The sequence below is a fragment of the Sitodiplosis mosellana genome, unplaced genomic scaffold (assembly GCF_009176505.1).
Source record: "Sitodiplosis mosellana isolate CC-2019 unplaced genomic scaffold, AAFC_SMos_1.0 Smas_scaffold_3, whole genome shotgun sequence".
Taxonomy (NCBI): Eukaryota; Metazoa; Arthropoda; class Insecta; order Diptera; family Cecidomyiidae; genus Sitodiplosis; species Sitodiplosis mosellana.
In genome coordinates this window covers 10,984,173-11,011,069 of record NW_022595246.1, presented here as the reverse complement: position 1 = coordinate 11,011,069, position 26,897 = coordinate 10,984,173, and the positions used below count along the sequence as shown (strand labels likewise).

At 35.7% G+C, this 26,897-nt stretch overlaps 1 protein-coding gene across 2 annotated transcripts in view; it reads right to left on the bottom strand.

The window, feature by feature from the left end:
- Positions 1-20,233, bottom strand: part of LOC129565635 (otoferlin) — a 36,667-nt gene extending 16,434 nt beyond the window's left edge. The window contains exons 1-4 of one of the 2 annotated variants that reach the window (XM_055440727.1): positions 19,797-20,233; positions 5,831-6,598; positions 3,448-3,506; positions 2,687-2,861 (exon numbers count right to left, since the gene is read on the bottom strand). In XM_055440727.1, coding sequence (XP_055296702.1) covers positions 2,687-2,861; positions 3,448-3,506; positions 5,831-5,909 — 313 coding nt within the window. In that variant the 5' untranslated portion in view covers positions 5,910-6,598; positions 19,797-20,233. Of the gene's footprint in view, positions 1-2,686; positions 2,862-3,447; positions 3,507-5,830; positions 6,599-19,796 lie in introns of those variants that run through there. The other variant, XM_055440726.1, reaches the window with a different exon arrangement.
- Positions 20,234-26,897: the final 6,664 nt, after the last annotated feature.

The following is a 26,897-nucleotide window of genomic DNA, read 5'->3' as shown; positions in this document are numbered from 1 at the left end:
GCGGTTTCGGCTAATCCCATTTTTATTCTCAACGACACAATTGTGAATAAAAATGAGAAAAATGCCAAAATGCATGTGGATACATTGTTTTTCATGCGCACAGCACGCTCGCTCATCATTCAACTCAATGAAGCTAAGAGAATTATTATTTTCACTTTGCATTCGAAGCATCAAAATGAAAAACCAGCACGCGATTACTCAAAAAGAAATCCCCTCCAGAACAAAGCATATAAAAAACATGCTTGTTTATGAATGTTTCAAACGAACACGTAAACAAAACATCACCGACAACAAATGAAATGTACGTGGCAAACATAAAGCACACGGTTGAGCTGCAAAATTCAAAAGTTGTTCATTTCACACAAACACACACGCACACGCACGACCAAATAATGGGGCAAATTATTTGGCATGTGTGCACACGTGCATTTCACTCTGCTGGAATCGGCCAATAAATAACGAAATAAAACCTGAAACTGAAGGTAAAATCCATTATTGAGATTTTTTTTATCATCATACACACTAGTACTCCACATGAACAACCCAACTACAGTTATGACTCTATTTCAGTTGCAAACTATTCGTACAGTTTACTTTGTGGCATTGTTTCATTCGAGTGTTGTGAGGAGAAATGTTGGGCGAATAAAAACAGACGCCGAAAAAACTTTTCCTCGCATTTTAATGAATATTAAATGCTATGTTTTGTCTATCCACAGCGGAGCAGCAGCGTAAATGCAAACGAAAGAGCGAATAGTGCGGCGAGTAATAAAATTTCGTTCGAGTGGTATGATAATGGTTATTTGAGAAAAAAAGCTTTGCAAATATTTGGTTGACTTGAAAGAAAATAGTCCGGCAAGCAATGTGGTAACGGCGAAAAATAGACCTTGCTTGCCTCTCATGGGAACAGTCAAATCTCATTCGGAATAGCAAAACAGATGCTCGCCTTTATGCTTGTTCAAATGAGAAGTAACCACTAAAAACTTCGCATAAAAACATGTTCTCGTTCCGCTCAAAGCCTAAAGCATAAAGAATTGCCTTCCGACCAGAATGTGGCTTTGCTTATGCTTGATTGTAATCATTTGAATTGGTTTAAGTTAAATTAACTGTGCAGTGTGTGTGCGTTTAGTTTCGCAAATCGCCATTTTATGGCTTCGATACGATAGAATCGGAAGATAAAGCTACAAATTGGCCAAATACCTAGTTAAATCCGTGTCGAATATAAATTATCACCACCACCCACAACAAGCATTTAGTCGTTAAAAAGCTCTAAAATAAATTGACCTTATGAGAAAATTACGCTTGCAAAGCATGGACGACATCGATTTAACCGTTTGAAAAATAGCTCAAGCACGCTGTATGTTCCGCGTGTTATTTTTGGCTTTTAAACACTATACTGTGATGACAATGTCAAAATCTGCACCTGCATGCATTTGAACTCAACATTGGCGTTGATGACGACGATGATGATACTGAAGCAGAAGCATGCTTGCAAACAAGATGTTACATGGCTGACGGCACGCTTCTGACGGCATCACTATTGACCCAGTGACCATGGACTCGGTGAATATTAGAAATTGGGTCGTACACCGTCACTGTGCGAACTTCATTTCTATCGTTTTTTGCACTCTCTCTCTCTATTGAAATTTAAATTTATGATTTACGTTTGCAGCATAACAATTATGAATGGGTTTTACATATATGAACAATTTTGCTCATGAGTACAGAACTGCACTCGAGTCTGTTTGTGGCAAATGGATTGGCAATCTAAACAGAAAACAATGTAAGAACAATACATCAGACGCTTTTTATTTGATTTCATATGAAATATTAAATTGGCCAGACTTTATACAGTTCAAACACATGTCAAAGAAACCATTTGCGATTTTTTTTGTTGATTGAATTCAATTTCTCGACAAAGAAAATAGCTCGCAATTTTTTTATTGCTGGCAAAAATAAAAGAGATTGAAAAATGTGGAGATCTTTCACCAGAAATGGAAAAATGTATCATCAGATATCCGCATGCACATTGAATGTAGAAATATTTAAATTCCAACCGTAACTTCTTCTGAAAATTGGCGAAGAAAATTTACATTCTTTTTCTTTCATACGTATCCCTGGACGACGAGATGCTTCTATGCCATTTAAATAATTGTGTCAATAAAAGTCGATTGTTCATTTTACTTTGACGAACCGAATTGGCTCCCTTGTGCACAACAGTTATTTGGCAATGTTGTCCATTATTTTATTGGGAATGTCGAAAATGAGCGGTGGTAAGCGTCGTCCGATGACCGAGTTCATTGCCAATGTACGCATCCACTGGCCCTAATTCTATTGCATATTAAATGAACAGACAACTCGCACGATCAAAACGTGCCGTTCGACGTCATTCTTTGTGGGTGAATATACACAGGCCTCTCTCTATCTTTCCGTCGATTTTCCTCGCACCAAATTTTACATGTTGCGTTGGTCACCATTTTCATGTAGTTTTATCGCTTTTTTTTGTTTATGGCTCATGAAACTTGAAGCCGTTTTGCCAAGACTATATATTCCATTGTGTTTATTTTTGAGTCAACAAAATGGATTTTCAGTGTTATGCCCTTTCCTCCCTGTTTACTCATCGAAAAAAAAAGAACGAAAAGCAGGTATTTTCTTATCAAAACTGTTCAAGAAAAATAAATCCACATACCTTGCATCAGCATAACATAGCGTCCGACCATTTTGCTGTTACTTGCGATGGTGCCGCGTGATGTTGACGTCGATGCCAATCCCGTTTTCAAGAGGATTTTAGTTGTTTGTGTTCGCAGCTCAACAACAACACTTTCGTCTGCTGTGGATGGGCGAGCTAGCGGCCATATGAACGACTATACGGTAGTTTTTCAATCGAAAAAATGAAAACAAAAAAACAATTTCAATTCTCATGCGAACGAAGCAAGGGGAAAAAATGTTGTAAAATTCTATTGAATGAGAAGTGCACCGCCAACAGGCTGCGTGAAACAATAATAAACCAGAAGGCGGAAAAATTGTGGTTTTCCACCGTTTTTCATGAGTATAACTTAAATGCGTGCAACACGCAAATTAATTAATTACGTCGGCCAGACGCTTGGAGGTTTCCTTTTTTCCAGTGCTCTTTTGCAAACCGAAGCGGAAAAAATCGATTGTACAATCGACTCCTTGGCTTTATTCATAGTTGAAAGTTTTGACATTTTGCCCCATTTTCTCATTAAAAATAATGATTTCATATTAAAAATTACATTTCATATTTTGTCCTATTTTCATACAACACATTTGTTCGGATCATATCGCGCCAATGGAAAAAGGTTGGACGCGGAGTTTTGTCGCGCGATTTATTCAAATGCAGAAAAAGGTGAATTATGTGTAAGAGCAGCGCCTGTCGTAGCTTAAATGGATTGATTTGCATACAAAATTAACACTAATCCCAGCGTGTACCTGATTTACTTCGAGGATGTTTGTTTTCGATGCCAGTTCATTGGTTGTATGAGCCATTCCTGCGAATAAATAAAAATTAACACCATGGAAGAAAGAGAAAGAAAAAAATGTGTAGCACAGCAGCAAATTGTAATGCTTTAATCCAATGGAAATTCTAATCCGTTAAAAGCGAACGTCTGTCACCCAATAACCATCAGCTAATAAAACCGATTTCACATTCGGTTCACTCGAATAAACAAGATTTTGGGAAAATGGGAAAGCACTTTGATAATAAGTAGGCTACCGTTCGTGGAATGCTAGTCACTTTTCTCCCACGAAACGCAAAGAAAATAGGTTCTTTCCACATTTTTTCTATGGTTATGGATGACAAATTGAATCGAAATGAGAATTTTTTTCCGTATAAGAGAGAAAACATTCAGTGAAAGAGAATTCGGCGAAAGAAGCTCACCGCAAAAAATCGGAACTGCCAGTATAGGAAACGTTCTACATTCTTTTATCTAAACGGTTATTTTAGAGTGTTATTTTTATGTTTTCCATTTCAGGGTGTTATTTTTAATTCCGTTTTTTGCCACACTGAACATTCTGTTTCATGTTGTGTTGTTGTTATATGGAGAACACTCATTTTCAGCCAAAAGGCACGGTAAACGTGAGACGAAGCGAGAACATGAAACCGAAACTATAATTTCGAACCCATTTTCAAAGCAAAAACAACTTCAATAGACACAATAGCTCTTCCTGAAACAAGCATTTATCTACTAAAAAGCCTCCATATTTCCTCTAGTAATCGACTCCATTTGCCTTCCATTCATTTATAATGGAATGACCGGAACTTTTAAATATTCAAAGCACATCTCATGCGATGCGAATTTTGGGGTGCTAAGGCGCTTTGTTCCCAATTCGACGGTCACGCCACACTCCTTTTCGGATAATAATAATGCCGGAGTGAAAATCGCTTTTTAAAAATGTACGTTGACTAATTATGCGTCTACATATAAAGCGGCCGACGTTCACCATGTTCTGTTTATTAGCTATGCTCGACGCAAAAATGATTAACACGTAGCACACCACTCAGCCAACACACAACCAGTGAACGACACTACGCGGAGTGTGTGTTTATGTATATCAGAGTATAAACACCATTTACAAGTGACTTCACAGCCTTTCAACAACAATAACATTTCCTGTTGAGAAATTAATTTCGAAAACTTGCATTGAGTGGCCTAATCTTTGAGCCTCATGTTTCATAATTTAGAGTTAATTTACTTGAAGCAGAAATTATCAGTAACACATAACCGTATATTAATTTGCACACCATGATAAAGTACAGTGAAACGGTGAAGTCAAAGGGATATTGCAACTTTTTTGATCAGAAAAAACGCCATCTACGCCCGTAAATTATTTTACTGTACAATTAGATGATAGAGCTTGAACAAAAGTTCGACACTATGCATAAACTTGGAAAGAGCTTGATAAACTTGATGAAACACATATATTTTATGGTCGTTGCAATACCCCTATGAAGTGATTGGATTAATCTCGAGTGGCCGCTTTCAAGCCACATTTCCTTTTGCAACAGGATTACTTTGATGTATTTGACACAAAGCTGCGTGCACACATTCAGTGGACCATTTTCAGCAACAGCAGCAGCAGCCGAGCTAATAAATATACAACCCAAACAGCATAGATGTGCGCTCTTTTCGTCATCGTCAGCAGGTGATAGCATTGCAATTATGCAAATGGGAACAAGTGATGGAAATGACAAAACTGAATCTAATTAAATGGGACGCGACTCGCATAAGCGCAGCTTGTGCTTGTCTTATTTCGAATGGCAGTGATGCGTTCAAGGGATGAGCACAGACCATTTGTGTCAATTGCAGCGTCATTTTTCTGAGACACATCAATCAGCCGAACAATGATGCTCGTTTGACACGCAACAATTTACTCGCTCATGGCTACGTGGACCATTTTTTTTTTGTCATTTCATTTTGATGTCGCGACTTTGACCCTTTTCATACCAAAAAGAAAAAACGGAAAAAACGACGCAAATACTTCAGAAAAAGTTTTTTTTTCTGGTTGAGGTCACCGATACATGAGTACACACTTTAACTCGTTAATAATTTTCGCAACCAAACATTCATTTTCAATTTTCCAATTGTTTTCGTTTCGATGGAAATGATAACATACGATCCCCATTTATTATTTATTCTAGCCGAAGGCCTTTTGATGTGGAAAATATCTAGCATCCATACACAGGGCACAAGGTACAATCGGGAATTGTCATCGACCTTAACACTTCAAATGGATTTGGCGAAACAATATTTACATTGTGCCGAAAATGAAAATAAATGTAAAATGATATGTTTTTTTGTTCAACTATACTTACCACGAAATTCAACTCGTCCGATGAGATTTGCCTTGGGTTTCGGCAAACGAAACTCCAGAATTCGCACAGTCAACGACATTTTTTTTTACTTTTTGTTGTATTCGTGTGTGTGTATTTGCTGTGTGTGTATGTATGGTTTATCTATCTGGCTACGTACTCCTGTTTATTGTTTTGTTTCAATGCAATTGCTCTTTGCGTTTCCCGTCACAAAATTACAATTTACAGTCGGCAAAAGTGTTGTGCGAACCCGAAGTTTTGTCAAACACTGAACGACGATGATGATGCCGCAACAGCAACCAATTCCGCGGTATGTTTGTGTTTCGCATTTTTGTTTCGGTTCGTTTGTTTTTCTAATGTCCTTCTGGAAATTCTTATTTTCCACTGTTGTTGCTGTTGCTGCTCAAATTACGTATATGTGTCAAACAAATACAAGGTCAAATGTTTTTTCGTCATTTTTGTTGAAACTGATGCCAACACTACGGGATTCGGTCGTTTTTTTTTCTTACCTCACTTTGCACACTTTTGATTAAGCAATTTTAACGGTTTTTGAACAGTTTATCTATCATTTAAATGTTTTTGTGTTTTTCTTCGTCTCATAAACATGATACTGACACATACCCCATCACATTTACTGCGAGTTTATTTAAACTTTGTTTTTATTTACTTATCTGTCTTATTTGCCACTGGGAAAACATGTTTTGATCTTGAGCAATATGTGCGATGACATGATTGTTGCCGATGTTGCTCTCGCCTGAATAGATAACGCAACTGAAAATGTGTAATTTGTGTACAAGAGAAAAATAAACATCAGTTTACTTGTTATCTGTTCGTTTCGTTTTTGTTGTTGCTTTGAAATTTCAAGCGTACGGAAACATGATACATCTTTCGTCATTTTCTAGCTATTGACATGGTTAATTGGAATTCGGAACAGAGGCTGAAATGAACACAAATGCTCCATTTTTTCATCATCGGTCGAGACATTTTACGAAGTCTTTAAATTCAACCGTAAATTCTTCTAATGAAAATACTCCAAAATTTTTCACATACAAAATAATTCGAATTGCCCTTGGCATTCACTTTGTCCCATCTTTCAAATACACACATACAAAAAATTCAAAGTAAATATTTGCTAATAAATTTAATAACCCTCGTTGAAATTCTCACTGAGTTAGTCACTGCTTTTGCTAGTTGCCTGAATAAATATTGGAATTTGCAGCACTGCTGCATATTTGCTTGAGGAGTATATTTTTATAAAAAAAAAATTGAAGCTTTTATTTCAATTTAAACAGACACCATTATCGATATCTGTTGTTGATGCGTTCAATTGGAATGCTCAATATTCAAATTGATTCAAAGGAAAGCACGTTCAACATTCATCTCAACCACTGTTCATTGAAAATGTACCGTGAATGTTCCGTTTGTGCTACCACTCCGACGAACAGGCCCCATATCCACAGCACAATGTAATTCAATAGTGACACAAAGAAATGCGTTCCCTGAAAAGCTCAAGGACTTTAATCTTGAATTTGTGTTTGTTGTTTGCGAGTGCTCTTAAAATTAAGTTATCTTAAATGTGGCTCCAGCTACATTATCCGTGACCGTCTTTTGTAAATAAGCAAAAAAGTGAATCGACGTGCGCGCTTCTCTACGCAAAACGTGTTATAGTTTCTTCGTTGGTATTAAAACATTTCGTCAGCCATGGTTCGTAGCATTCCAGCGTTAGATTCGTTCGCACGGAAAAAAAAAGTTTCCGTGGAAATGCGTAATGCAAAATGTGCGATAACATGAAATGGTTTTCATGAATATGAACATTGCTGAGTATATATTCAATGAGAGATAATAAGCTGTGTGTGTGTGTGTTTTATTTTTTGCCTGCGTCACCTGTTATCCATCTATTTTTGTTTGTCGGCCGAAATCGCCTTAATGCTTTCAGTGAACGTATCGCATAAAATGACATTTTTTACACGGTCTATTGACAGCAAGACGAAGATAGAGTGAGCCGTTTTCCGGATGGGAATTTGTGCAGCAAATATTCTACACAAAATTATCTCCGTCACTTTGCAAAGAAGCTTCGAGCATGAGATGAACAAAACAAACTCATGACAGTTATTCCGTGGTAACACGTCTCCGTCTATCTATCACTCAACCCATTTGATTGTTTGATTTTTTGCGTCACTGTCATAAAATTGGTGCTCGGCTCACTGTGAGCAATGCTAATAGCACATTATCGCTTGTGCACAAGACGACAGAAAAAAAAGCGAACGAAGGAAAAATGCGATTCACGGCTGCGTTGTTCCAAAATGTACATATGTGCTTTGTGTGTGTGTGTGTATGTGTGTGTGTGTGTATGTTTGGTTACGTTTTTGATGTTTGGTATTCATAAATTCCGGAATAATGTTGCGTATGAATAAAACTGATGCGACCAACGAAGCGCATAGATTCATCTTGAATGTGCAAATAGGCCATATAACATATAGATTATTATTATGATTTTGACGATACGTTGCGATCCACCAAGCGGTAGAAGTGTATGAGTAAGAAACAGTGGCTCACAACCAACTACCTTCACCACTTACAATTTATTTCAAATGACATGTGTGATACTATCATGGAAATCCGGTGGATGGAAAAAGAACACAGTACACCGATGAACCATATCATATCATTCGTTAATTTTTATACACTCTTCGCTCATTCGCTCAGGTGCTTTTCTAACCAACAACCACATCAATGGCAGAATAAAAAATACTCGCGTTCACTGGTTTTATGATGAAGATGTGGTTTTATGGAACAATTTTTAATGAAACAGATTGTATACAAGGAATAAATTCGCAAAAATCTGCCGCCCGAAGCGTACCCAGAGTCAGTGTCGAGATTTTTCAAATTGAATATTAATAATTAATCGATGTGATATTGAAAATGTACGAACGCAACCAAGAGCGTGCTCTGTTTTTTTCGGTATATTTTAATTTAAGCCAGATGGTTTTCCCATGACAAACGCAACGAATGATGTAAAAGGAGATAACGAAAGCAATTTCGTAGGCATTGTACGTGATGTCATAATCGGGCTTATTTTTTTCTCGTTTTGTACACAACCAAAAGCTTCATATCGGATAATTCAATACCTTTACTCGTCACACATTTCATTCTGTTTTTGTTTTGCGTGTCGCAATTTTTTTTATCGACTCCTTCATTTTCATTCAGAATTCGCACGAAGCTCGGTATTTTTCCCGAGGTTGGGAACTGTGGCTCAGTTTTATGAAACTCATCTTAGCTACCAGATGAAGTATGTTTTTCACACGCACTACGATCCTCTAAGGAGTATGTAGGGTGGCCGCAGAACGATGCAGCTTTAGAACTGTACGACAATGAACCGTACCAAAACAAACGGTTCGACTTTTATTCCGTAGAGATGTAAACAATGTTATCTACTAACTTCGAAGCTTGATGTGATTCACAACTTGTGACATAATAAGTTTATTGCACTTTAAAAAAACGATACTCAAATGCGGAATTATTAAGCGGAAGTGATATTTCAAGGTGAAATGTACAGGAACATGAAATTCATCGTGTTTCCAATTGAAAACGGTGAGGAAAACAAATTGACGCTAGTAGTGAATAAAAGTTTCTAATATTAAAATAACGATTTACATTCTATAAATAAAGTTATAATGTTCCACTACTAGAAACACCTTGGGAAATAGTAAAACTTATCATTAGATGTAATCTCAAGAGCAACTGGTATTGTTCATTGCAATCATTTTCGTTGAACAAATGATTCGTTATAAATATAGCTGTGCCATATTCGTATCTTAATAACCATCCTAAAAATTTGAAGTGATTATTGAGATCCGATCATAATACCGATAAATCTTAATAACGCTATCAACTTTTTATCAGGTTATTAACTATATTCAAATAATAACGTTATCGGATGAATCTTCAAATAAGAAAGATTGTTAGATTTTGTCAGCAATTCCATTGTAAAGATTGAGGTCGTTTCGTTCATGTTTAGCATCCAATGCATGATTTTTTTATTTGCCCCTGTCCTCTGCCCATTCCGTGAAATACAAGCAATGAACCACCGGGCGGAGCGACGGTATTATTGGTCGATTTTCCTGTCCTAATATCTGCATCCAATTGTGCAATTTTATTTATCCATAGTCTGTAAGAGTTTATTGATGCAAGAATATACATGATGTTCAATTGAAGTTTGTTTTTTGTTGATTCATTTTGGACGTTGCTATGCTAGTACACTAGAAGAAGATAGAACAATGGTGATTGTATGCTTCGTTTGAATTAACGTGTTGACTCAAATGATTGTTGGGTCAAGTGAACAGTGTGTTTACATAAGATTACCAAGTAATATATGTAAATATTTGAACACTGAGACAGTCATCGTTTTTAGAATAATTGTCGCGGGAAAACACGAAGCAAACTTTGGCAATAATTCAATTCTCTTGCTTTCATTCTTGCAAATTTTTTCAATGTTTTGTAGCGGTGCAAACATTTTTTTCTATCAATCACTTAAAAACGGCAATATCTTTCGTTATTTTTATTTCATCTCGAAAAAGCTACTTGGAGCGACGTTGAAAAATGGATAACTTCCAGGTGAACAGAAAAATTCTAGTATGTTAAATGAAAATGAGGTAAATAAATCATTGGCGCATTTTCCTCGCATATTGTGACACTAGCACATTGTTCCATTATACCAATGTTAATGGATTGGAGCATTTTTTCAAGGAAACACTACCGAAGACAGAACAAAAAGTTTTTTTTTTCACAAATTGTAATCCTCTATTCATTGAATACAAATTCAAAAACACGGAAACGTGCAGCTCTACAGTTTATAATCACGATTTTTTTTTTATTAAGCGTCAATCACTTTATTTATTCCATTTTACTTAAAACAAACAGAATATTCCGAAACAGATGATTTTGTCGGTGAATCTAGAACGAAAAATCACATTCTTCAACTGACCTGAAAATGATGAGTTTTAAGAAAAAAGTATTTAAAATCTGTGTATTTCATTAATTTTGATAGTTTAAAAGAATATTCACCAACGAGCAGAGTTAAACTGAACACGAGCAATGAGTAAAATAATCAGTGTGATTTATTGCTTCATCGGTATTGCTGTGTGTATTTCATTTTTGTCTCATAATTTTGTGCAAAATCGAGATGAATAATGTTACTTTTTCGTTTAAAAACAATATTTAGTAATGTAAAGGGTGTTTCAACAAGGACGCAAAAAACTTTAGATAAAAAAAACACATAAATTAAATTCCAATTGTCCAAATTTTTATTGCGTTATGTAGTTTGGTCTATGGCAATTATGTATGAAAGTGAATTTTATGCAAACGGCCTGTATGGCGCATTTTAATTGTGGCCTGTTTAGAGGAAAAATTTCACCAAAAAATGTTGAAAAATGGCATTTTTAATGGTAAAAAAATGCATTAAATATGGACTTACACACCTAAAAACGCAGCTACCGCACTCGCGATGAAATAATGTATCGCCAAATAGCCAAAACAATGGTCCAATTTTGTGAAATTTGTGAATTGAGTAACCAACCTATGCATTTGGCGCACAAATTTTCTGTCATTTTTGAAGCTCAATTCTGATTAAGTTATTATTTGACGGTTTTTCAAGGACATTTCATTGTTGAATCGATCTGGCTAAACAATTAGTGTCCCCAGCTGTCATTTAAAAGTATCAAATTCAATAATTGTCAAAGCCATTTTTGTAAAATTGGCCAAAGTTGGCCATGATGGCCAAAACCGGCCTATTGGCTATATCTCAAAAACGGTGCGGAATTTTGCTTTTGTTATTGATGCGAATTTTCGGCTCAAGCTAAGATAAAAACTTTTAAGAATAAAAAAAACGAGAAAAATTTGTTTTTGAGGTGTAAAAAGCCAGATTTTAACATGATATTTTGATTCTTCGGAAATTGAAAAATAGACCTATTTTCGTGGTAGGATTTTACGATTTCAACGCGTTGATCCTTTTTTAATGTTGACATGGCTAAATTTGCCAAAGACTGACGCCTCCAAATGACATATCAGTTTGACAGTTCTGGTCAGCGTTCATGCTGTCCCTATTGGAAAACTTTTTGCCTCCCTGTTGAAACACCCTTTAATTACGTTTATTATGAAGCTATTCCAATATCCAGTGGAGCAACAGTTGGGCTATTAGGTGCACCATTTTATGATTATCAGACAATAAGTTCATGTTTTTCGGATATTTATGATAGATTTGCAAAAATGTCGTATGTCATTCCGACCAGAGGCAATCCGGACAGATTTGTGATTGGTGTTATTCAAACTATTTATTATATTCAATGGGATGGATTTTCTTAAACCGCTAACGTAATTGGAAATATTACTTCAGTTGAGCAAGGCACAGATTAACATACAAATCATGCAATTGCTGGCCCAAAGGGTGCATTTTATTTCGGATTATTGGCTTCATCAGAGTGTGGTAGATATTATTAATTTTAATTGTTCTCTTAAGGTGGTGTATCATCATTATATACAGCCTTAGTCGGACACGTCCACAAGTTTTCAGATGTCTGATGTCAAATTAATTAACAATTTATAGCAAAACCTCAAATTGTTTTCAGTGGATTTGGCCTTTCCACTTCTGTCCTATCAGCTGTGCCAATCCAGCTGATTCAGTGAGTAATATTCAATCGTTGACATTTCAATTCAATATATTTAATGAGGTTCAATGTTCAGTAATTTGCTGGTCATGTCTTTCTTCAGAAAGGCTATTCGTACGTCGGTTTATATGTGCAAGGCACTTTATTTATCAATAATCCATTATGAGTTCACGCCATAATTATCGAAACTACAAAGGCAATCATAAAAACATTTTATCAATATTTAAAAAATCAGTTGTCAGCAAAGGAAAATTTATGGAACAGATTGAAATGCCAACAAAATACATGTCTGATGGTGCTTTCGGCGGCTGTCAATTGGATAAGCTATATGTGTTGACGGCTGCGATTGACGTTGACTTTTCAACTGGCTCCGCACAAAACATAACAGCCTCACCGCCAGCTGGATCACTACTCATATTATGTAAACTCAACAAAGGTGCACTCGTCAACAAATCATGCATTGGTTGTTGAACGTCAATTCAATAATCACACGCTGCTTATTGTTGCTTTGGAAATATCTTTTGTTGAAAATCATATTTATTTCAGCTATTTTGAAGCATTCACCGATTTTATTGAGAGAAAAAATAAACTTGAACATATGTCTTCTAGAATGGCGCTGCACACCGTCCATATTGCGAGCAATGGTTGAAAAATGAATTGATTCTAAATTTCACATGAATTTTGGATACAATTGAAATATTTAAATAAATACGCCAGTAATTCAATTGTGAAATCATCATTTACATCGAATTGTCGTACGAATAAATCGCAATTGTGGGTATTCTAAAATCAACATGGCTTCAAAACAATTATAATCGACTGTTTTCTGTGGAATGTTTGCTTACTGGCATACTCTTTGAGGTGATGAAATCATTTGTTTTAAAATTGTAAATGGGTTTCAATTTACAATTTGTTACTTTGGAAATAGAATCTATGATTGAAATAAACGGTTCATTAGTTATTAATTGATAATATTAGGCAGTGATTTTGTGTGAGATGACTTTGATGCTGTTTTCCACACGCAGATAATATGCGTTACACTACGATAAAATTCACGCTCCGATGCCTTGTATCACCCTAATCTAAACAATTTTATCGATCATTTGACAAAGCTAAGGCTTTTAGCTCTTCTTTTCTCCCAAGAGAACGTGGAAAATGGATTACTTCCAGGTGAGAACAAAAATTCAAGTATTTCGTAAGACGTTAAAGTAAACAAGTTAGAAAAACTTTCTTTTCCTCGATAGCAATGGTATTGGCACAATTTGCCATTATGCGAAGGCCAATGAAAAGGGTCGAATTAATTTTAAAAGACGCTGATGAAGACACACACATATGTTGGAATCAAACACAAGTTCAATTCGTTGATAATACACAGTGTGTATTATTGCACCAATTCTTAGTCTTATTGTGGAGATAAAAAAAGGATAGGATTCTACCACATTCAACATGAGTAGGTGGTGTGTCAATCAAATGCCATCGGATGGTTTTGCGAAAGGCGATTCTCTCGTTTGGATCGTCTAATAGCTCGTTGCTGCAAAAGTACAGATAAACTTAAGCACTAGCAATCTGTGCCATTTTTCATAAGGCGTCTCCACTCGCATTGAGTTTGTATTGTGAATGTTAAGGTGCGTGCAACGCCCTTCAATGTAAAAAACAATACAAGTGGAGATGATACACGGGATTTATCTGTACTTTCAAGTTAATCCCATTTATCAAAGAGACGACATAATACGACACGAAAACACACGGCGCTGAGTGAAAAACTAAAGGTAGTGCGGATTAAAGTGACAAATCGGATCTCGGAACAAGAATCCACATTCCAATATCGAATGGAAACATCGATCCGAAAATGCCTGAACATTTCCACTTCGCTGGTTCATTGCAAATGGAATGAATTCAATTTGGATTCTAACATAAGATCTGCGCCCCATTCTCTTCCCCAATCGAATTGTTTATCCATTGAAAAGCGTATCATTTAATATGGGAGATAAAAATTCAACGAATTTGTCAAGTTCAATTACAAAATGTGAAAAATGGTAGATGGAAACGTGTGTTTTCATACAATCACGATTTGCACATTATTTGCAAATATTTTTTCGAATCCTTTCCAGTGTAAAGAAGATTGGATGAGTTTTTATGATGTGCATAGTACACGCACTTTTTAGTATTCATTTACGGAATAACATACACGGCGATGATAAGACCATATTCTTGAATACGATTATTTTTCTAAGAACCATTTATGAATGCAATCAGATATGATTTATCGCTGAAGAGGAAGCAAAACGTTGAGTGTACTTTGACCTTGGAATGGGCAATGCCACGCGTACCAAAGGGACTCCGCGCTCATCGCACAAACACACAGCTCTCATCCGATAGAATATTTATTTAATAATTTAAAAACTCATTTTCCACTTTCAGCGATCCATCAACCGTTGGATCGTCTGTTTGCATCGTGATCTTTATCGAATCCAATGTGCAAACAACAACGACGGGAAAAAATGAATGCTTGTGAAATGAAACGTTATTGGATTACTTTAACGAACTTCGCTGCGTATTTTTTTTTTGTTCATTCATTTCGTGGCGCAAACGAGGCGATGATGAGATAAGTGCATGGGAAAATATGTCAAGAAACACGAAAGCAATTAAAATTCAAACGGAAAACTTTCTGAAAATGACAGAAAAAATATGAGATGGAGCGCTTTTATTTGAAGAACGATAAAATTCGCACAATTTCTTGCTTCAACTATTCTTGGCCGCTTATTTTTTTAAATGATAATTGCATCAAATGATGAAGTTATGGTACAAAAGTACTCCGTCATTTGGCGCTTGCAATGCGAGTGTTTTCTTTGGTTCACTTGAAATTTGTCATATAAACCATGTGTCGCACCGGCAGTGTGGGATGGAAAATGACTCCATATCAATTAAATGTAAAAAGCTGTATTATTTTCAGTCTGAAAATCAACAGAAATCCTGTGGAGTTTCTTTGCAAATGGCGCACATTTCATGCGGTTCAAGTGAATGGAAGTGAAAATTACGTTCTCTGATTAATTCAATTAACAAACCACATCGGTAACAACAGGATGGAAATTAGTTGATATTTTACACTTTTGTTCGTTGGCGAATCACTCATCAGGTATATAATTTTCCCACAAAACGTACCGATGCTGATTTTCATTTGTTTCCACGCTGAATCCTGTTTCTTTGTTCAATTTGGAAATCATTTGCTTCCCAAAAATGGGATATTAAACGAGAGAGATTAGCTACTACGCATGTTCTGTGCTGCAGACGCTACAGCAGCTGAAATCTATTCACGAATTTTTAATGTAATGTACGTTTTTCATGATTATGAAGAGCTCTTTTGTTTCGCAAAACTCAATAACCATTTTGGTCTGACTAGACGGCATTTGGTTCTAATTAAAGAGCGTTCGCACTTTTGACGCAAACATCAATCGGTCGTCGGAGTCAAATGAGTACACAATTTCAAGTATATCCAATCCATCCAGAATGTGCTTGTGCACCTTCGCACCTTCGCACATTCCCATTCCCATTCCCAATGGTATTGAAACTGACAGACGCGTGGCGCACAAGTACATTAACTTTTCGCATATATTGTCTTGTTTAATTTTTAATATCAACACCGCAAAAACCATGTGCACAATGACTGCGGCGTTGAATTTTCATCATACGTATGTGTACATTGCACACGGACAGAAATGCCCCAAAATGACAGAAAAAAAATGTGATGAGTAAAAATGTTCAAATACTCAATGACATGCAATAAAAAGAGAAAAAAAGAACGAATGAAAACCATAACCACATTAGCGTTGTGAAAAAAATGTGCTCAAACTGGTTCCGCTCACGCCTTCACACAACACTTTTTAATACAATGAAATGTCATAAGCGCATATTTTGCAGAGAAAGTTTTGCAAATTAATTTTCAACGGGGCGCTTTGAGCTCTGATGGCCGAGGTACACCAACTCCGATGTTCGGTTCGATGATAATGAACAATGGCATCACATCACCTTTGCACACGAAGCGAACCGAATTTCACACAATCATGTTTCATCGACAGCTGTTTGGTTTGTGGCATTTTAAGCACAGTTTCGGTCGGATGGTTTATTAAACACGGAAAATTGAATGCGACGCCAACCGAAATGTTATCATCACTAAATCAACATTAAATATTTGTTCAAGTTTTGACACAGCATGAAAAATTGGCAATGTTCAAATTAATACACCGACATTCGGCTCATTCATGCACAAACAAACACTCGTTTACTTTGATGATTTACCACATCGAAAAAGTACTTTCCATCTGTTTACGAATAATCAAAATGTTTTCCATTATTTACATGATTTCACGTTCGCTTGGTTTTCAATTACATTTCGAATTAATGGAGTTCACGACACAAAGTTTTATTTTCAATTTGAACCACATGCAACCAGCAACGAAAAGCTTATTTGCCCAACTACACCGTTATCTATTTCGTATTAAAGCGATCATTGCGCATCATAAGAAAAACATGAAAGAAAATTAGAATAATGGCCCAACTGATACACTCGGTGTGGTGAACCACATTTATTTCCTAGGAAATACCCTTATCTTTCCATCTTTTCATATTTTTGATGATTTTTTTCCCTCCCATTTCGTGTTGATCCCATTTTTATTCCTGAACACACACAAAAATGAATTGCCAATCATTTTTCTAGGGTTCGGTAAAAGGTAGCCTTAAGTCACGTGTAACAAACATTACAGGCGAGACTCGATTTACTGAATTTCCCCGTTGAAACATGCTGTTGAATGCTATCTTATCAATAGATTAAAAGCGAGTTTATCACATCAATATGGAGCCGAACAATATTGCCAATTTTCCCTAATTATTGCTGCGAGTTCGTGTTTTTGAGAGAATCTGAGGAAATCTTGTTTGATTCTTTTTCCGCTTCGAAAAATGCCAAAAGGAATCGAATTAAATTGACTTGTTCTGCTAGTCGAGCTGTCAAGCTTGAAGCCTGGCGTATTTAAGAGTGTATTTTTTCCCAAATGGTGCGTTCATAATGTTTTGTTTGATCGATGAGCTTTGTGGATAATCATATTTGAAATTTTGTCTCCGATTCGACCACTGTGTAATTGAAATGAAGCTCCGATCTGTATCGGATACTATCATGTGACTGTAGATAGGCTTTTTTTTCTCATTTCACCAAGGATAATTTATCAATCATCCTATCAACAGAACGTGCACCAGACAGTGGATAATTTGATTGGAATATTTTTTCAGGCCAAATTCTATAATAACATTTACGAAGTCCATTCGATTTCAAGGTTAAGCAGTGGAGATAAGGTATCAGAAGTCGAATGGAAAAAAAACCAAACCTTTTTTCTTGAACTTCAAACGAAAATCGAACTGAAAAACATATCCGGCGGATATTGTTCGCAGAATCGCAGCTTCACTTCTTTTCAAATTCAATGATTGCCTGATGGTCGAAATTTTGGCAATGAACCATTAATCCTATTTCAAAAATGAAACTACAAAATGGGAAAATATGGTTCACACTCATACATTTATCGTCCTTGATATGGAATTCAAGTAGGGCAATCCAACGATTAACAAGGATAAAAGAGTTTTATCAATTAAAACTTGATATAAATTTAATTAATATACTTGGTCATTTGTTCCAGTCAAACAAACGAATTTAATCACACTATTTTCCGACCATTTCGCCAAAAGAAAGAACAATTTAACTGGTTTTGTTTGTAGAACTAATTGAAAAATCACTTCAATTGATCCGTTTCACTGGAAACATAATATCACAAAGGATGGAATCCATGAAAATTTGAACATGCTTTTTGGTGTGTGGTAAAGAGAAAAGTTTTTATTACAAAGGATTTGCTGCGCGTTTGAAATACATTTTTTTCTGTTCCGCAAATATTTTTCCGCTTTGTAAATAAAATGCCCGAAATTGTGATGTGTAGGCGTCGAAAAAAGAAGCGAAAGAAAAAAGAGAGAGAAAAAAAAAATTACGTGCTTATGAACCATAAAATTTCATCAGCGATAACATTGCACGCAGCATAAAAGTGAGCTGGCGTTGAGTTTTTGGCCGTTCATGTTAATATTTCACGTATCCATTATGTCACCGAATAAATTTCGATGAAATCTCTCGCTCACTGGTTGTGTGTCGTTGTTTTTCTTTCAATGTCGATGAATGTGTTGCCCTGCACAGAGAGCAGAAGCAGAGAATGCAAAGAACATGATTGTGCATTTCCTCAGCACTCATAGGGGATGAGAGAGAGAGTATGTACGTTGTTTTGTATGTGATTTATAGGTGTTTGTGTTACAAATTACAACTCCAGTTTATTAAGATGAACAAATGACTCGACAAAACGGTTAAATTATTTATAGCAAAGGCATCAGCGGTTGGCTGTAGGCGCATAAATTTATTCGGGCTTTTGTTCGCAACTAGTTAGAGTTTTTCATTCACTAATGGCCATCAAAATAATTTGATCGTATTTCACATTGAGGTGCGTAAGAATATAATCCATGTTTATTAGGCACAAACTAACCGCTCGCTGTGTTGAAATCTACTTTTTTCAGTCGATTGAGTCATTTATCCATCCATTACTTTGTGAATGGTTAATTTATTGCCTTCAATTTGATGTAAACGCGTGGAATAGACCAGCCACCGTTCGCTTTTGTTTCGAGATGATGCAGATATAAAGTGACAAATAATGATTTACTTGATGGAACAAGTTCGAATCTTGTTTTTGTTTGACTTCCTATAAATTTGTTGAGTATATCACATCACAGTCATCAATCGCTCTTGCAATCAAAGCACACACACACGCACACACATATCAAACATCTTGATAAAACTTTGCGAAATACTAACGACTTCACATGTGAGGAACGCCAATCTAGACTATTAAGTGTATGGTGAAAACTTCGACAGCAGCAGCAGCAGCAACAGCAGCCACAAAACTCAGAATCGACAAACTTTATGGGCGAAAGAAAGATCGGATGTACTGATTTCTTGAGAAAATTCATTCAGTTCCATTCACATTAGTCAGGTATACGTAAAAAGTGTGGTTTTATACCATATGAACACGTCTGACTTCAATCTTCTTCTGACATAAAACCTTTGCCAAAAATCCACTCGTACACAATGAGCGATTAAATCGGGCATCTGGTTTCGATATAAATTCGCACAATGTGAACGAAGAATTACCAAGAGGATTTACTTTGGAACTGTACTCTCTGTTCCCGAATGTGAACAAAAAATGTTGGCATTTCCAAATGAAAAGCCTTACCACAACAGATATGTCGGTGTTCAATGTGTGATAAATAATTTTCATGGTCGGGCTATGATGGTCAAACGCAACGAAATTCTATGTTTTTCACTTGGAATTTGAGCACAATTTTACTTTATTTGTTTTCACCACGATCCGTTATTTTTTGATTAAAACTTGAACACCCAAAGCACCAAAAGTTAATTTTTATTCGGTCAATTTCTTTATTATTCCAATTGTTTCCGTCCATTAATTTTCTATTTGCAAACACATTTCATTATTATTCAATGATTGCTTGAACAAAAGTTTTGATTTTAATCTGTTGAACTGTTCACAAATAAAAATAAAAAATCAAAAGTACTTAGAATCGAACTTTTGAATAAAATATACGCACATAGCCCGTCACGATGACAAGTAAATCCATCGGTTGCTAGCTGAATGAAAGTTTCCTCGAGACTGATGCGGATTGGGGTGAATGCATGCGAATAAATACCAAAAAATACCAACAGCAATTCGGTTGACTTCGTGCATCCGGAGAAGAATCGAAAGCTTTTATACACACACCTGCTGCTACTGCTGCTGCTTTACCCCAAATGAAATGTGGATGCATGCCAAATACTTGCTGCGGCGCACACCATAAGCTGTTGAATGGAACGCAGGCCGTATGGTCGTGTGCGCCTTTGACGTCGCGCTGTCTGCACTTGTTGCGCTAACGGGAATCAGCGTATTCGACACTGTACTCTCACGCTTGATTCGCCTGGTATACGCATTGTAAATAATGAATGTCTCGCGTACACACGGCACGCCATGTGCTTCGCAAAACAACCACACTGTGATTTTTTTTATTGCCATGTACAATACGATGAGGGGCAATGTTGAATGGAAATTGAAACTATGGCTCTGGCAGCTTAATACAATTTAAACGCATGCTGCAAGGATATTATATTAATAATATTCAATCCAATAACGTCACTAACATGAATATTCAATCCCATAATTTGCGTCTTTATCTACGATAATGAGATGCAACTCTCTGATACTGATTTAAATGCATGACATTTCAAAGCGAGATATTCATATTTCAAATCGGTATTTATGAAGAAGAATATATGGTGGTGAAGAAAATGTTATCGTTTCTCTTTGACAAAATAAAACGGCAGACATTTAATAAACATTCAACTATAAAAAAAGATGAATATGGATCAAAATCGATAGCTAAAATGATTTTGGAAAATCCAAAGATGAATTATTTCGACCAGACTGAGAAGTGATGCACCGAAAAATAGTCCGACTATGCTACCGATGGTGACGACTAAGTCAAGGTTTATAACGGTCACCGAGCGAATCAATTGTTTCGGCTGGTTGTTTATTTCAATTGTCACTCCCGTAAAACCCGACGCCATATCAAAATTGTTGACTGACTTTTCTGGCTCAGCTTTTAATGCTCAATAAAACTGTTGTTTACATAATCTGAACAAATAGTGTATGATGGCAAACTGTATGCCCAATTATGATTGTCTATTTCCACAGTAAAGACGAATGGATCACTTATGAATCGCGATAATTGATTCATGCAAATGGAAAATGCAAAATAAGTGAACAACAAAACCAATGTTAGCCAGCCGACTCTGTAACGAAATCAAAACTGCATTCTCCATTTAGTAGAAATTGTAGAAATGTAAACTGAAACCTTTCAAGTGTGGTATAATTTCTGTTGGCAATGTGATTGAATCCATGGATATTTGTTTCTTCGCTAAATTTTTGTAAGGAAAGTATCATTTTTTTCAAAATATTGGTAAATCTTCTTGTTATTTTATTAATGAGAATTCGAAAATCAATTTATAAAATTAAAATGGTATACTATGAATTTACAGATTTACTGAGCGCCAACTCAATTTTTCGAACAAACAAAAAATATTCTTATATAAATTTTGAATTTATTATCTTGATGAGCATTTGAATTTTGAAAAAATGTATAACGTCAATAGTTTATCCAGACCGATTCCAGAGAATGTGCCTTTAAATGAACTTTTTTCAAATATCACTTTGCTGACATTGTCCTTGTTCCACGGACCACTTCGTAGTTTTACTTTTGATGAATTTTTTTTTGAACAACTTTAAAATGCGCGGACGCATTACAAATAGAATGAATAAAAAAAATCCATGGGCTGCAATCAGGATATCATTATAGAAGAAAACAATATGACTTGAATCTATACAGGCTTTGAATGCTCCCACAAATCCTTCTACGCCCATCAGAATGAAGATGCGCAAATACAAAAAGAAGCTGCAATCGTTCAAGAAGTTAGTTTAGTTTTGAATAACGACGACATTTTAACACATCCGTTACCTGTCTGAGTTGTTCTTCATAGACTGCTGAACGCGACTGCTTTCCTCTTGTGATAGAACCACTTTGATTTTTTTCTTTTCACAATAAATTCGGACCGCGGTGAAAATAAAAAGCAAAATATTTGCAGCCCATAAAATTATGATTGGCAAAAAATAAAGCGACAGTTCAATTCTCGTAAACTTTTCTGAAATTGAGATAGAACAAGTTAGAACATATAGTTGAATTCGTGGTATTTATTGTTATTTCATCTGTACTTACTTTTAGTAGAGTCAGTACGAAGGTCAACATTTTGATAGTAATCTATAATTGATCCGAAAGGTTTGGTGACTTGAATAACGATGATTAATAACAGCAATGGTAAGCCAAAAGCGTAAATTGCACTCAAAATAAGTTGAATTCTCTCCGAACATATAGGCGATCTGATCCTTGATCTAAAATAAATCAAAATGTGACCAATGCGGAAAAACCACTCAACATTCGAAAAGCTTACTTAAAACTTTGATATAAATCGATACATATGACATTCAGCCATGTAAAAGTCGATAATGTTGAATAATACATGAGACACGCAAAAAATTCCCGAGTCGCAAACGGCACATAATTCCATTCACTGAATCTTATCCACGGATATGTTGTAAATACGCAAATCAAGCACAATAAATAACAAGCAAAGCACTTTCCATGGAAATTCAGTAGTTCAGGCAGACTTATGTAGACGATAAATGTTATAGTCATGAAAAAGGCCGACACAAGCATCACTACAGAGCAAAACAAAAAACCTTAAAAAGTTACGGAAAAATGGGAAATTTTGAAATAATATGGAATACTCACTGAATAGTTTGATTAAATTGAATTCAAATTGTTTTGGTTGATCCATGCACATCATCAACTGTAAATTCGGTTTATCAGCGGTGACTTTGAGACAATATTCATTATATTTCTTTTCGCCAAATCTATTTGAAATGTATCCATTCTGAAATATATACAAGTATGTCAATTTCCATTGTGTTTTTGGATTGAATTAAATGAGATACTTTGTGTATTCTGAAGTCGCCCTTTGCGAGTGAATGAAGTTTACATGTCCGATCGATAAATGCAAAATGTTCGTCCAAATTTACAATCTTCGTTTTATTGTTTTCAGTAATGATTTCGCTTTCGATATGTTTCGCTGTCTCGTTTTCATGGCATTTTATGCCATTTCCAGTGTTCATTTCATCCACAAATGATCCATACGGGCAACAAAGCCGAACACATGCTCTAATGTTACATAGACAACCGCGATTATAGGGCTTCACTTTCACGGGCTTCGTACCATTTAAGATGTAATTCAGCTCAACATATTGTTCAGGTGGATATTCTATTCCCATGAATGTAATACTTTGATTCACGTGATGCACTCCGTCTGTGATGTTAATCGAATCGTAGAAATGACACGGCAATTCCCTTCCCAGAAGAAAAGAAGCATTGTTTAACTTCAAAACCACTGACACAATTAACCACAGCCTCAACGTGAAAATGGATTTTGGACCGCTTCCACTGTTATGAGACATTGTTTTGTATAATTTTATGCAAATGTTATGAAGAAATTTATTTCATGTTTTTTCTTAGTCTTTTGTGGTAAAATCCCAATATTTTGTAGAAAATCTTCACGATTTGTGCTGTTCTTTTGCTCTTCAAATCAGAATTATAGTTTATAATGACCTCTGAGCACATACTGATTCCTAGACTGACCCGAAATCGATTTTTATAAATGTTCAAACAAGTATTTCCCCAATAACATCAGGCTTATCAGGCGTTATCATCATTCCAGATATGTATGAATGATATTTCATATACGACCGGCTGCTAAAAGCTTGAGTAACAGAGAAGCATTTGAATATGATAAGACGTTGCCGCTATTATCTGAATCACACATAAACTTAAAAGATGAATTCTCTATCGATCATTACGATGAAATATTTTTGCAAGTTGTTGGGGAGGCCACACCAGTTGGAACAAATCGTGGAAAAAATTTTTCGTTATTTTCTTCAAAATTGTTTGTTGTTGATAACTAAAATGAAATCATTTTCTGATAAAACTAACGAAAATGTTTCTTATTTTGATGCTGTAGAATTGAAGAAGGAAATGATTAAAGCGTGACTCAACAGAGAACTGTGGAATAGACGAAATGAACGGGAATTCCTTATATTGTAAAAACGACAGCAACGAATGTTATCAGCGATATTTTGTAACATAAAATTGAGCATTACGAATAGATGTAGTCGAATGTTTCTTTTTTGACGAAATATGATGAATATGAGACGCACGTGAGCAAGTATCACACGATAATATCGCCATATCTGCCTCATGCGATATAGAAAATATGCGTTTTGGACACATTGAACAATTTTGTGAGTAAACTGTATGTTTAATTTCATATCTCAATGGCAATGAGACAACTCAGTAAAATATACTGTAACAAACACAATCTGTGTTTTAGGACATTTTTAGGTTTTTTAGGATGTTTTTTGTATTTTTTTTCCTAGGGGCTAGGAACAAGTTGTGTCATTCGTATGTATTCGCATACGTTCGTGGCTTTGTTATTGTTGTTGTACACTCACTGCGCTGCAAATGTCTCGTATACACAATCTACAAGAATTCACGAAAATTCGTACGAATTCGTCTCAAGCGCTTGTGTTCTTACCCCCTAGTATTTTTCAGACGAAATTAGGGTCTTTTAGGTCGATATTTGTATTTTTTATGTGATATTTAGGATGATTTTCGTAATTTATAGGACAATATTTGGGTTTTTAGGACGTTTTTTGTTTAACCCTCTAAGCATCAGACATGTTCTCGTAACTTTCACTGGCCACTCCTGCAAGAAAACAATAGAACAACCGATTCGATGCACCCACGGAAAGAGCTACCAAAACGATTAAAATTTCAAAGCCCAAGTGCCTGACTAGGGGAATATCACGCTTAAATTATTTCAAATATTTCAAAAAAATCCAATTTATCTCTAAGAATCTGTCGTATGAAATATGGTGGATATTTGTGAATACGGCGGAATATTGTGGATTTTTGTGATTATGAATGATATTTAAATGTATTTATTCGGATTTAATGCAAAAAATCTCAAATATCTCCAAAGTCCACAAAAATCTGATTTATTTATTCGAAATATTCGAAAATATTTCATACAATTGATGTTTATTTCAAATATCTCAAATATCTCACAAGATTCAGGAGCGTGATATTCCCCTAGGTGCCTGAGTTGCTGTAAACAAAAGAGTTTAAATGAATACATCATTTGACAAGCTAATGAAAATGTGTTTTGGAATAAAATAGTCATTGTAGCATTAATCATGCACAACAGAACGAAAAAAACGAAACACAAAAATGCAGAGGGTGGAGAATGATAATGTAAAGAAGAAAAGAAGCCAATAAGAAGTTGTAAAAATGTATAATTACCAGATCCATTAACAAAAATGCCACATGCCAATGTAAAGGTGTCAAAAGGACGGACAGCGGACGGACATTTCGTGTCCGTCCATCCGTTTTGGGGTTCAAGGACGGACATTTCATTTTGTCCGTCCGTTTAGAATTCAAGGACGGACAATTTCATTTTGTCCGTCCGTTTTGGGGTTCAAGGACGGACATTTCGTTTTGTCCGTCCGTTTAGAATTCAAGGACGGACAATTTCATTTTGTCCGTCCGTTTCGAATTTCAGGACGGACAATTTAATTTTGTCCGTCCGTTTAGAATTCCAGGACGGACAAATTCATTTTGTCCGTCCGTTTAGAATTCAAGGACGGACAAAATGAAATTGTCCGTCCGTTTGGGATTTAGGACGGACGGACGGACATATTTTTAGGACGGACGGACAAAATATATCAAACGGACGGAAACGGACAATTTTTAAACGGACGGACAAAAATTTGTCCATCCTATCAATGATTGGTGTTCGTTATCACATTAGGAGACCATACGATTGCTCATGAAAGAATAAGAAAAAATGAACCACAGTGATCGAATAGAAAAAGAAGAGGAAAAAATTAAATATTTCATTTGATGCAATAGAAAATTTATCTCGATTCACCAAGTCACGAAACGCTCACAATACCATGGAAACCAATGAGTCTTGACCGGTGTTCCACAGTGGAGCATGCTTCTTCCCGATAGTGTGAATAATTTGATTGTAGCTCGTAATTTTTTGTGATAACGTACAAATTGTGACTGACAAATAGCTGTGCTTTATGTATAAAAATGTTTTCCAAGTGTTGAAATTTAATTTTACTCGAAAAAGAATCTCTGAAATTCATTCAAGAATTGGTCAAGACCAAATAGGAGAAATAATAAACACTGTTTTTTAAATGAACATTGTTTGTTTTTTATTCAATTTTTTTTTCAATAAAAAGTAATACGTACATTCTTAACTCCAACTTACAAAAAACTAATCGCATCGTCTTCATTTTGTCCCAGTTTTGCTAATGATAACTTGGACACCAATCATTAATAGGACGGACAAATTTTTGTCCGTCCGTTTAAAAATTGTCCGTTTCCGTCCGTTTGATATATTTTGTCCGTCCGTCCTAAAAATATGTCCGTCCGTCCGTCCCAAATCCCAAACGAACGGACAAAATAAAATTGTCCGTCCTGGAATTCTAAACGGACGGACAAAATGAAATTGTCCGTCCTTGAATTCTAAACGGACGGACAAAATGAATTTGTCCGTCCTGGAATTCGAAACGGACGGACAAAATGAAATTGTCCGTCCTTGAATTCTAAACGGA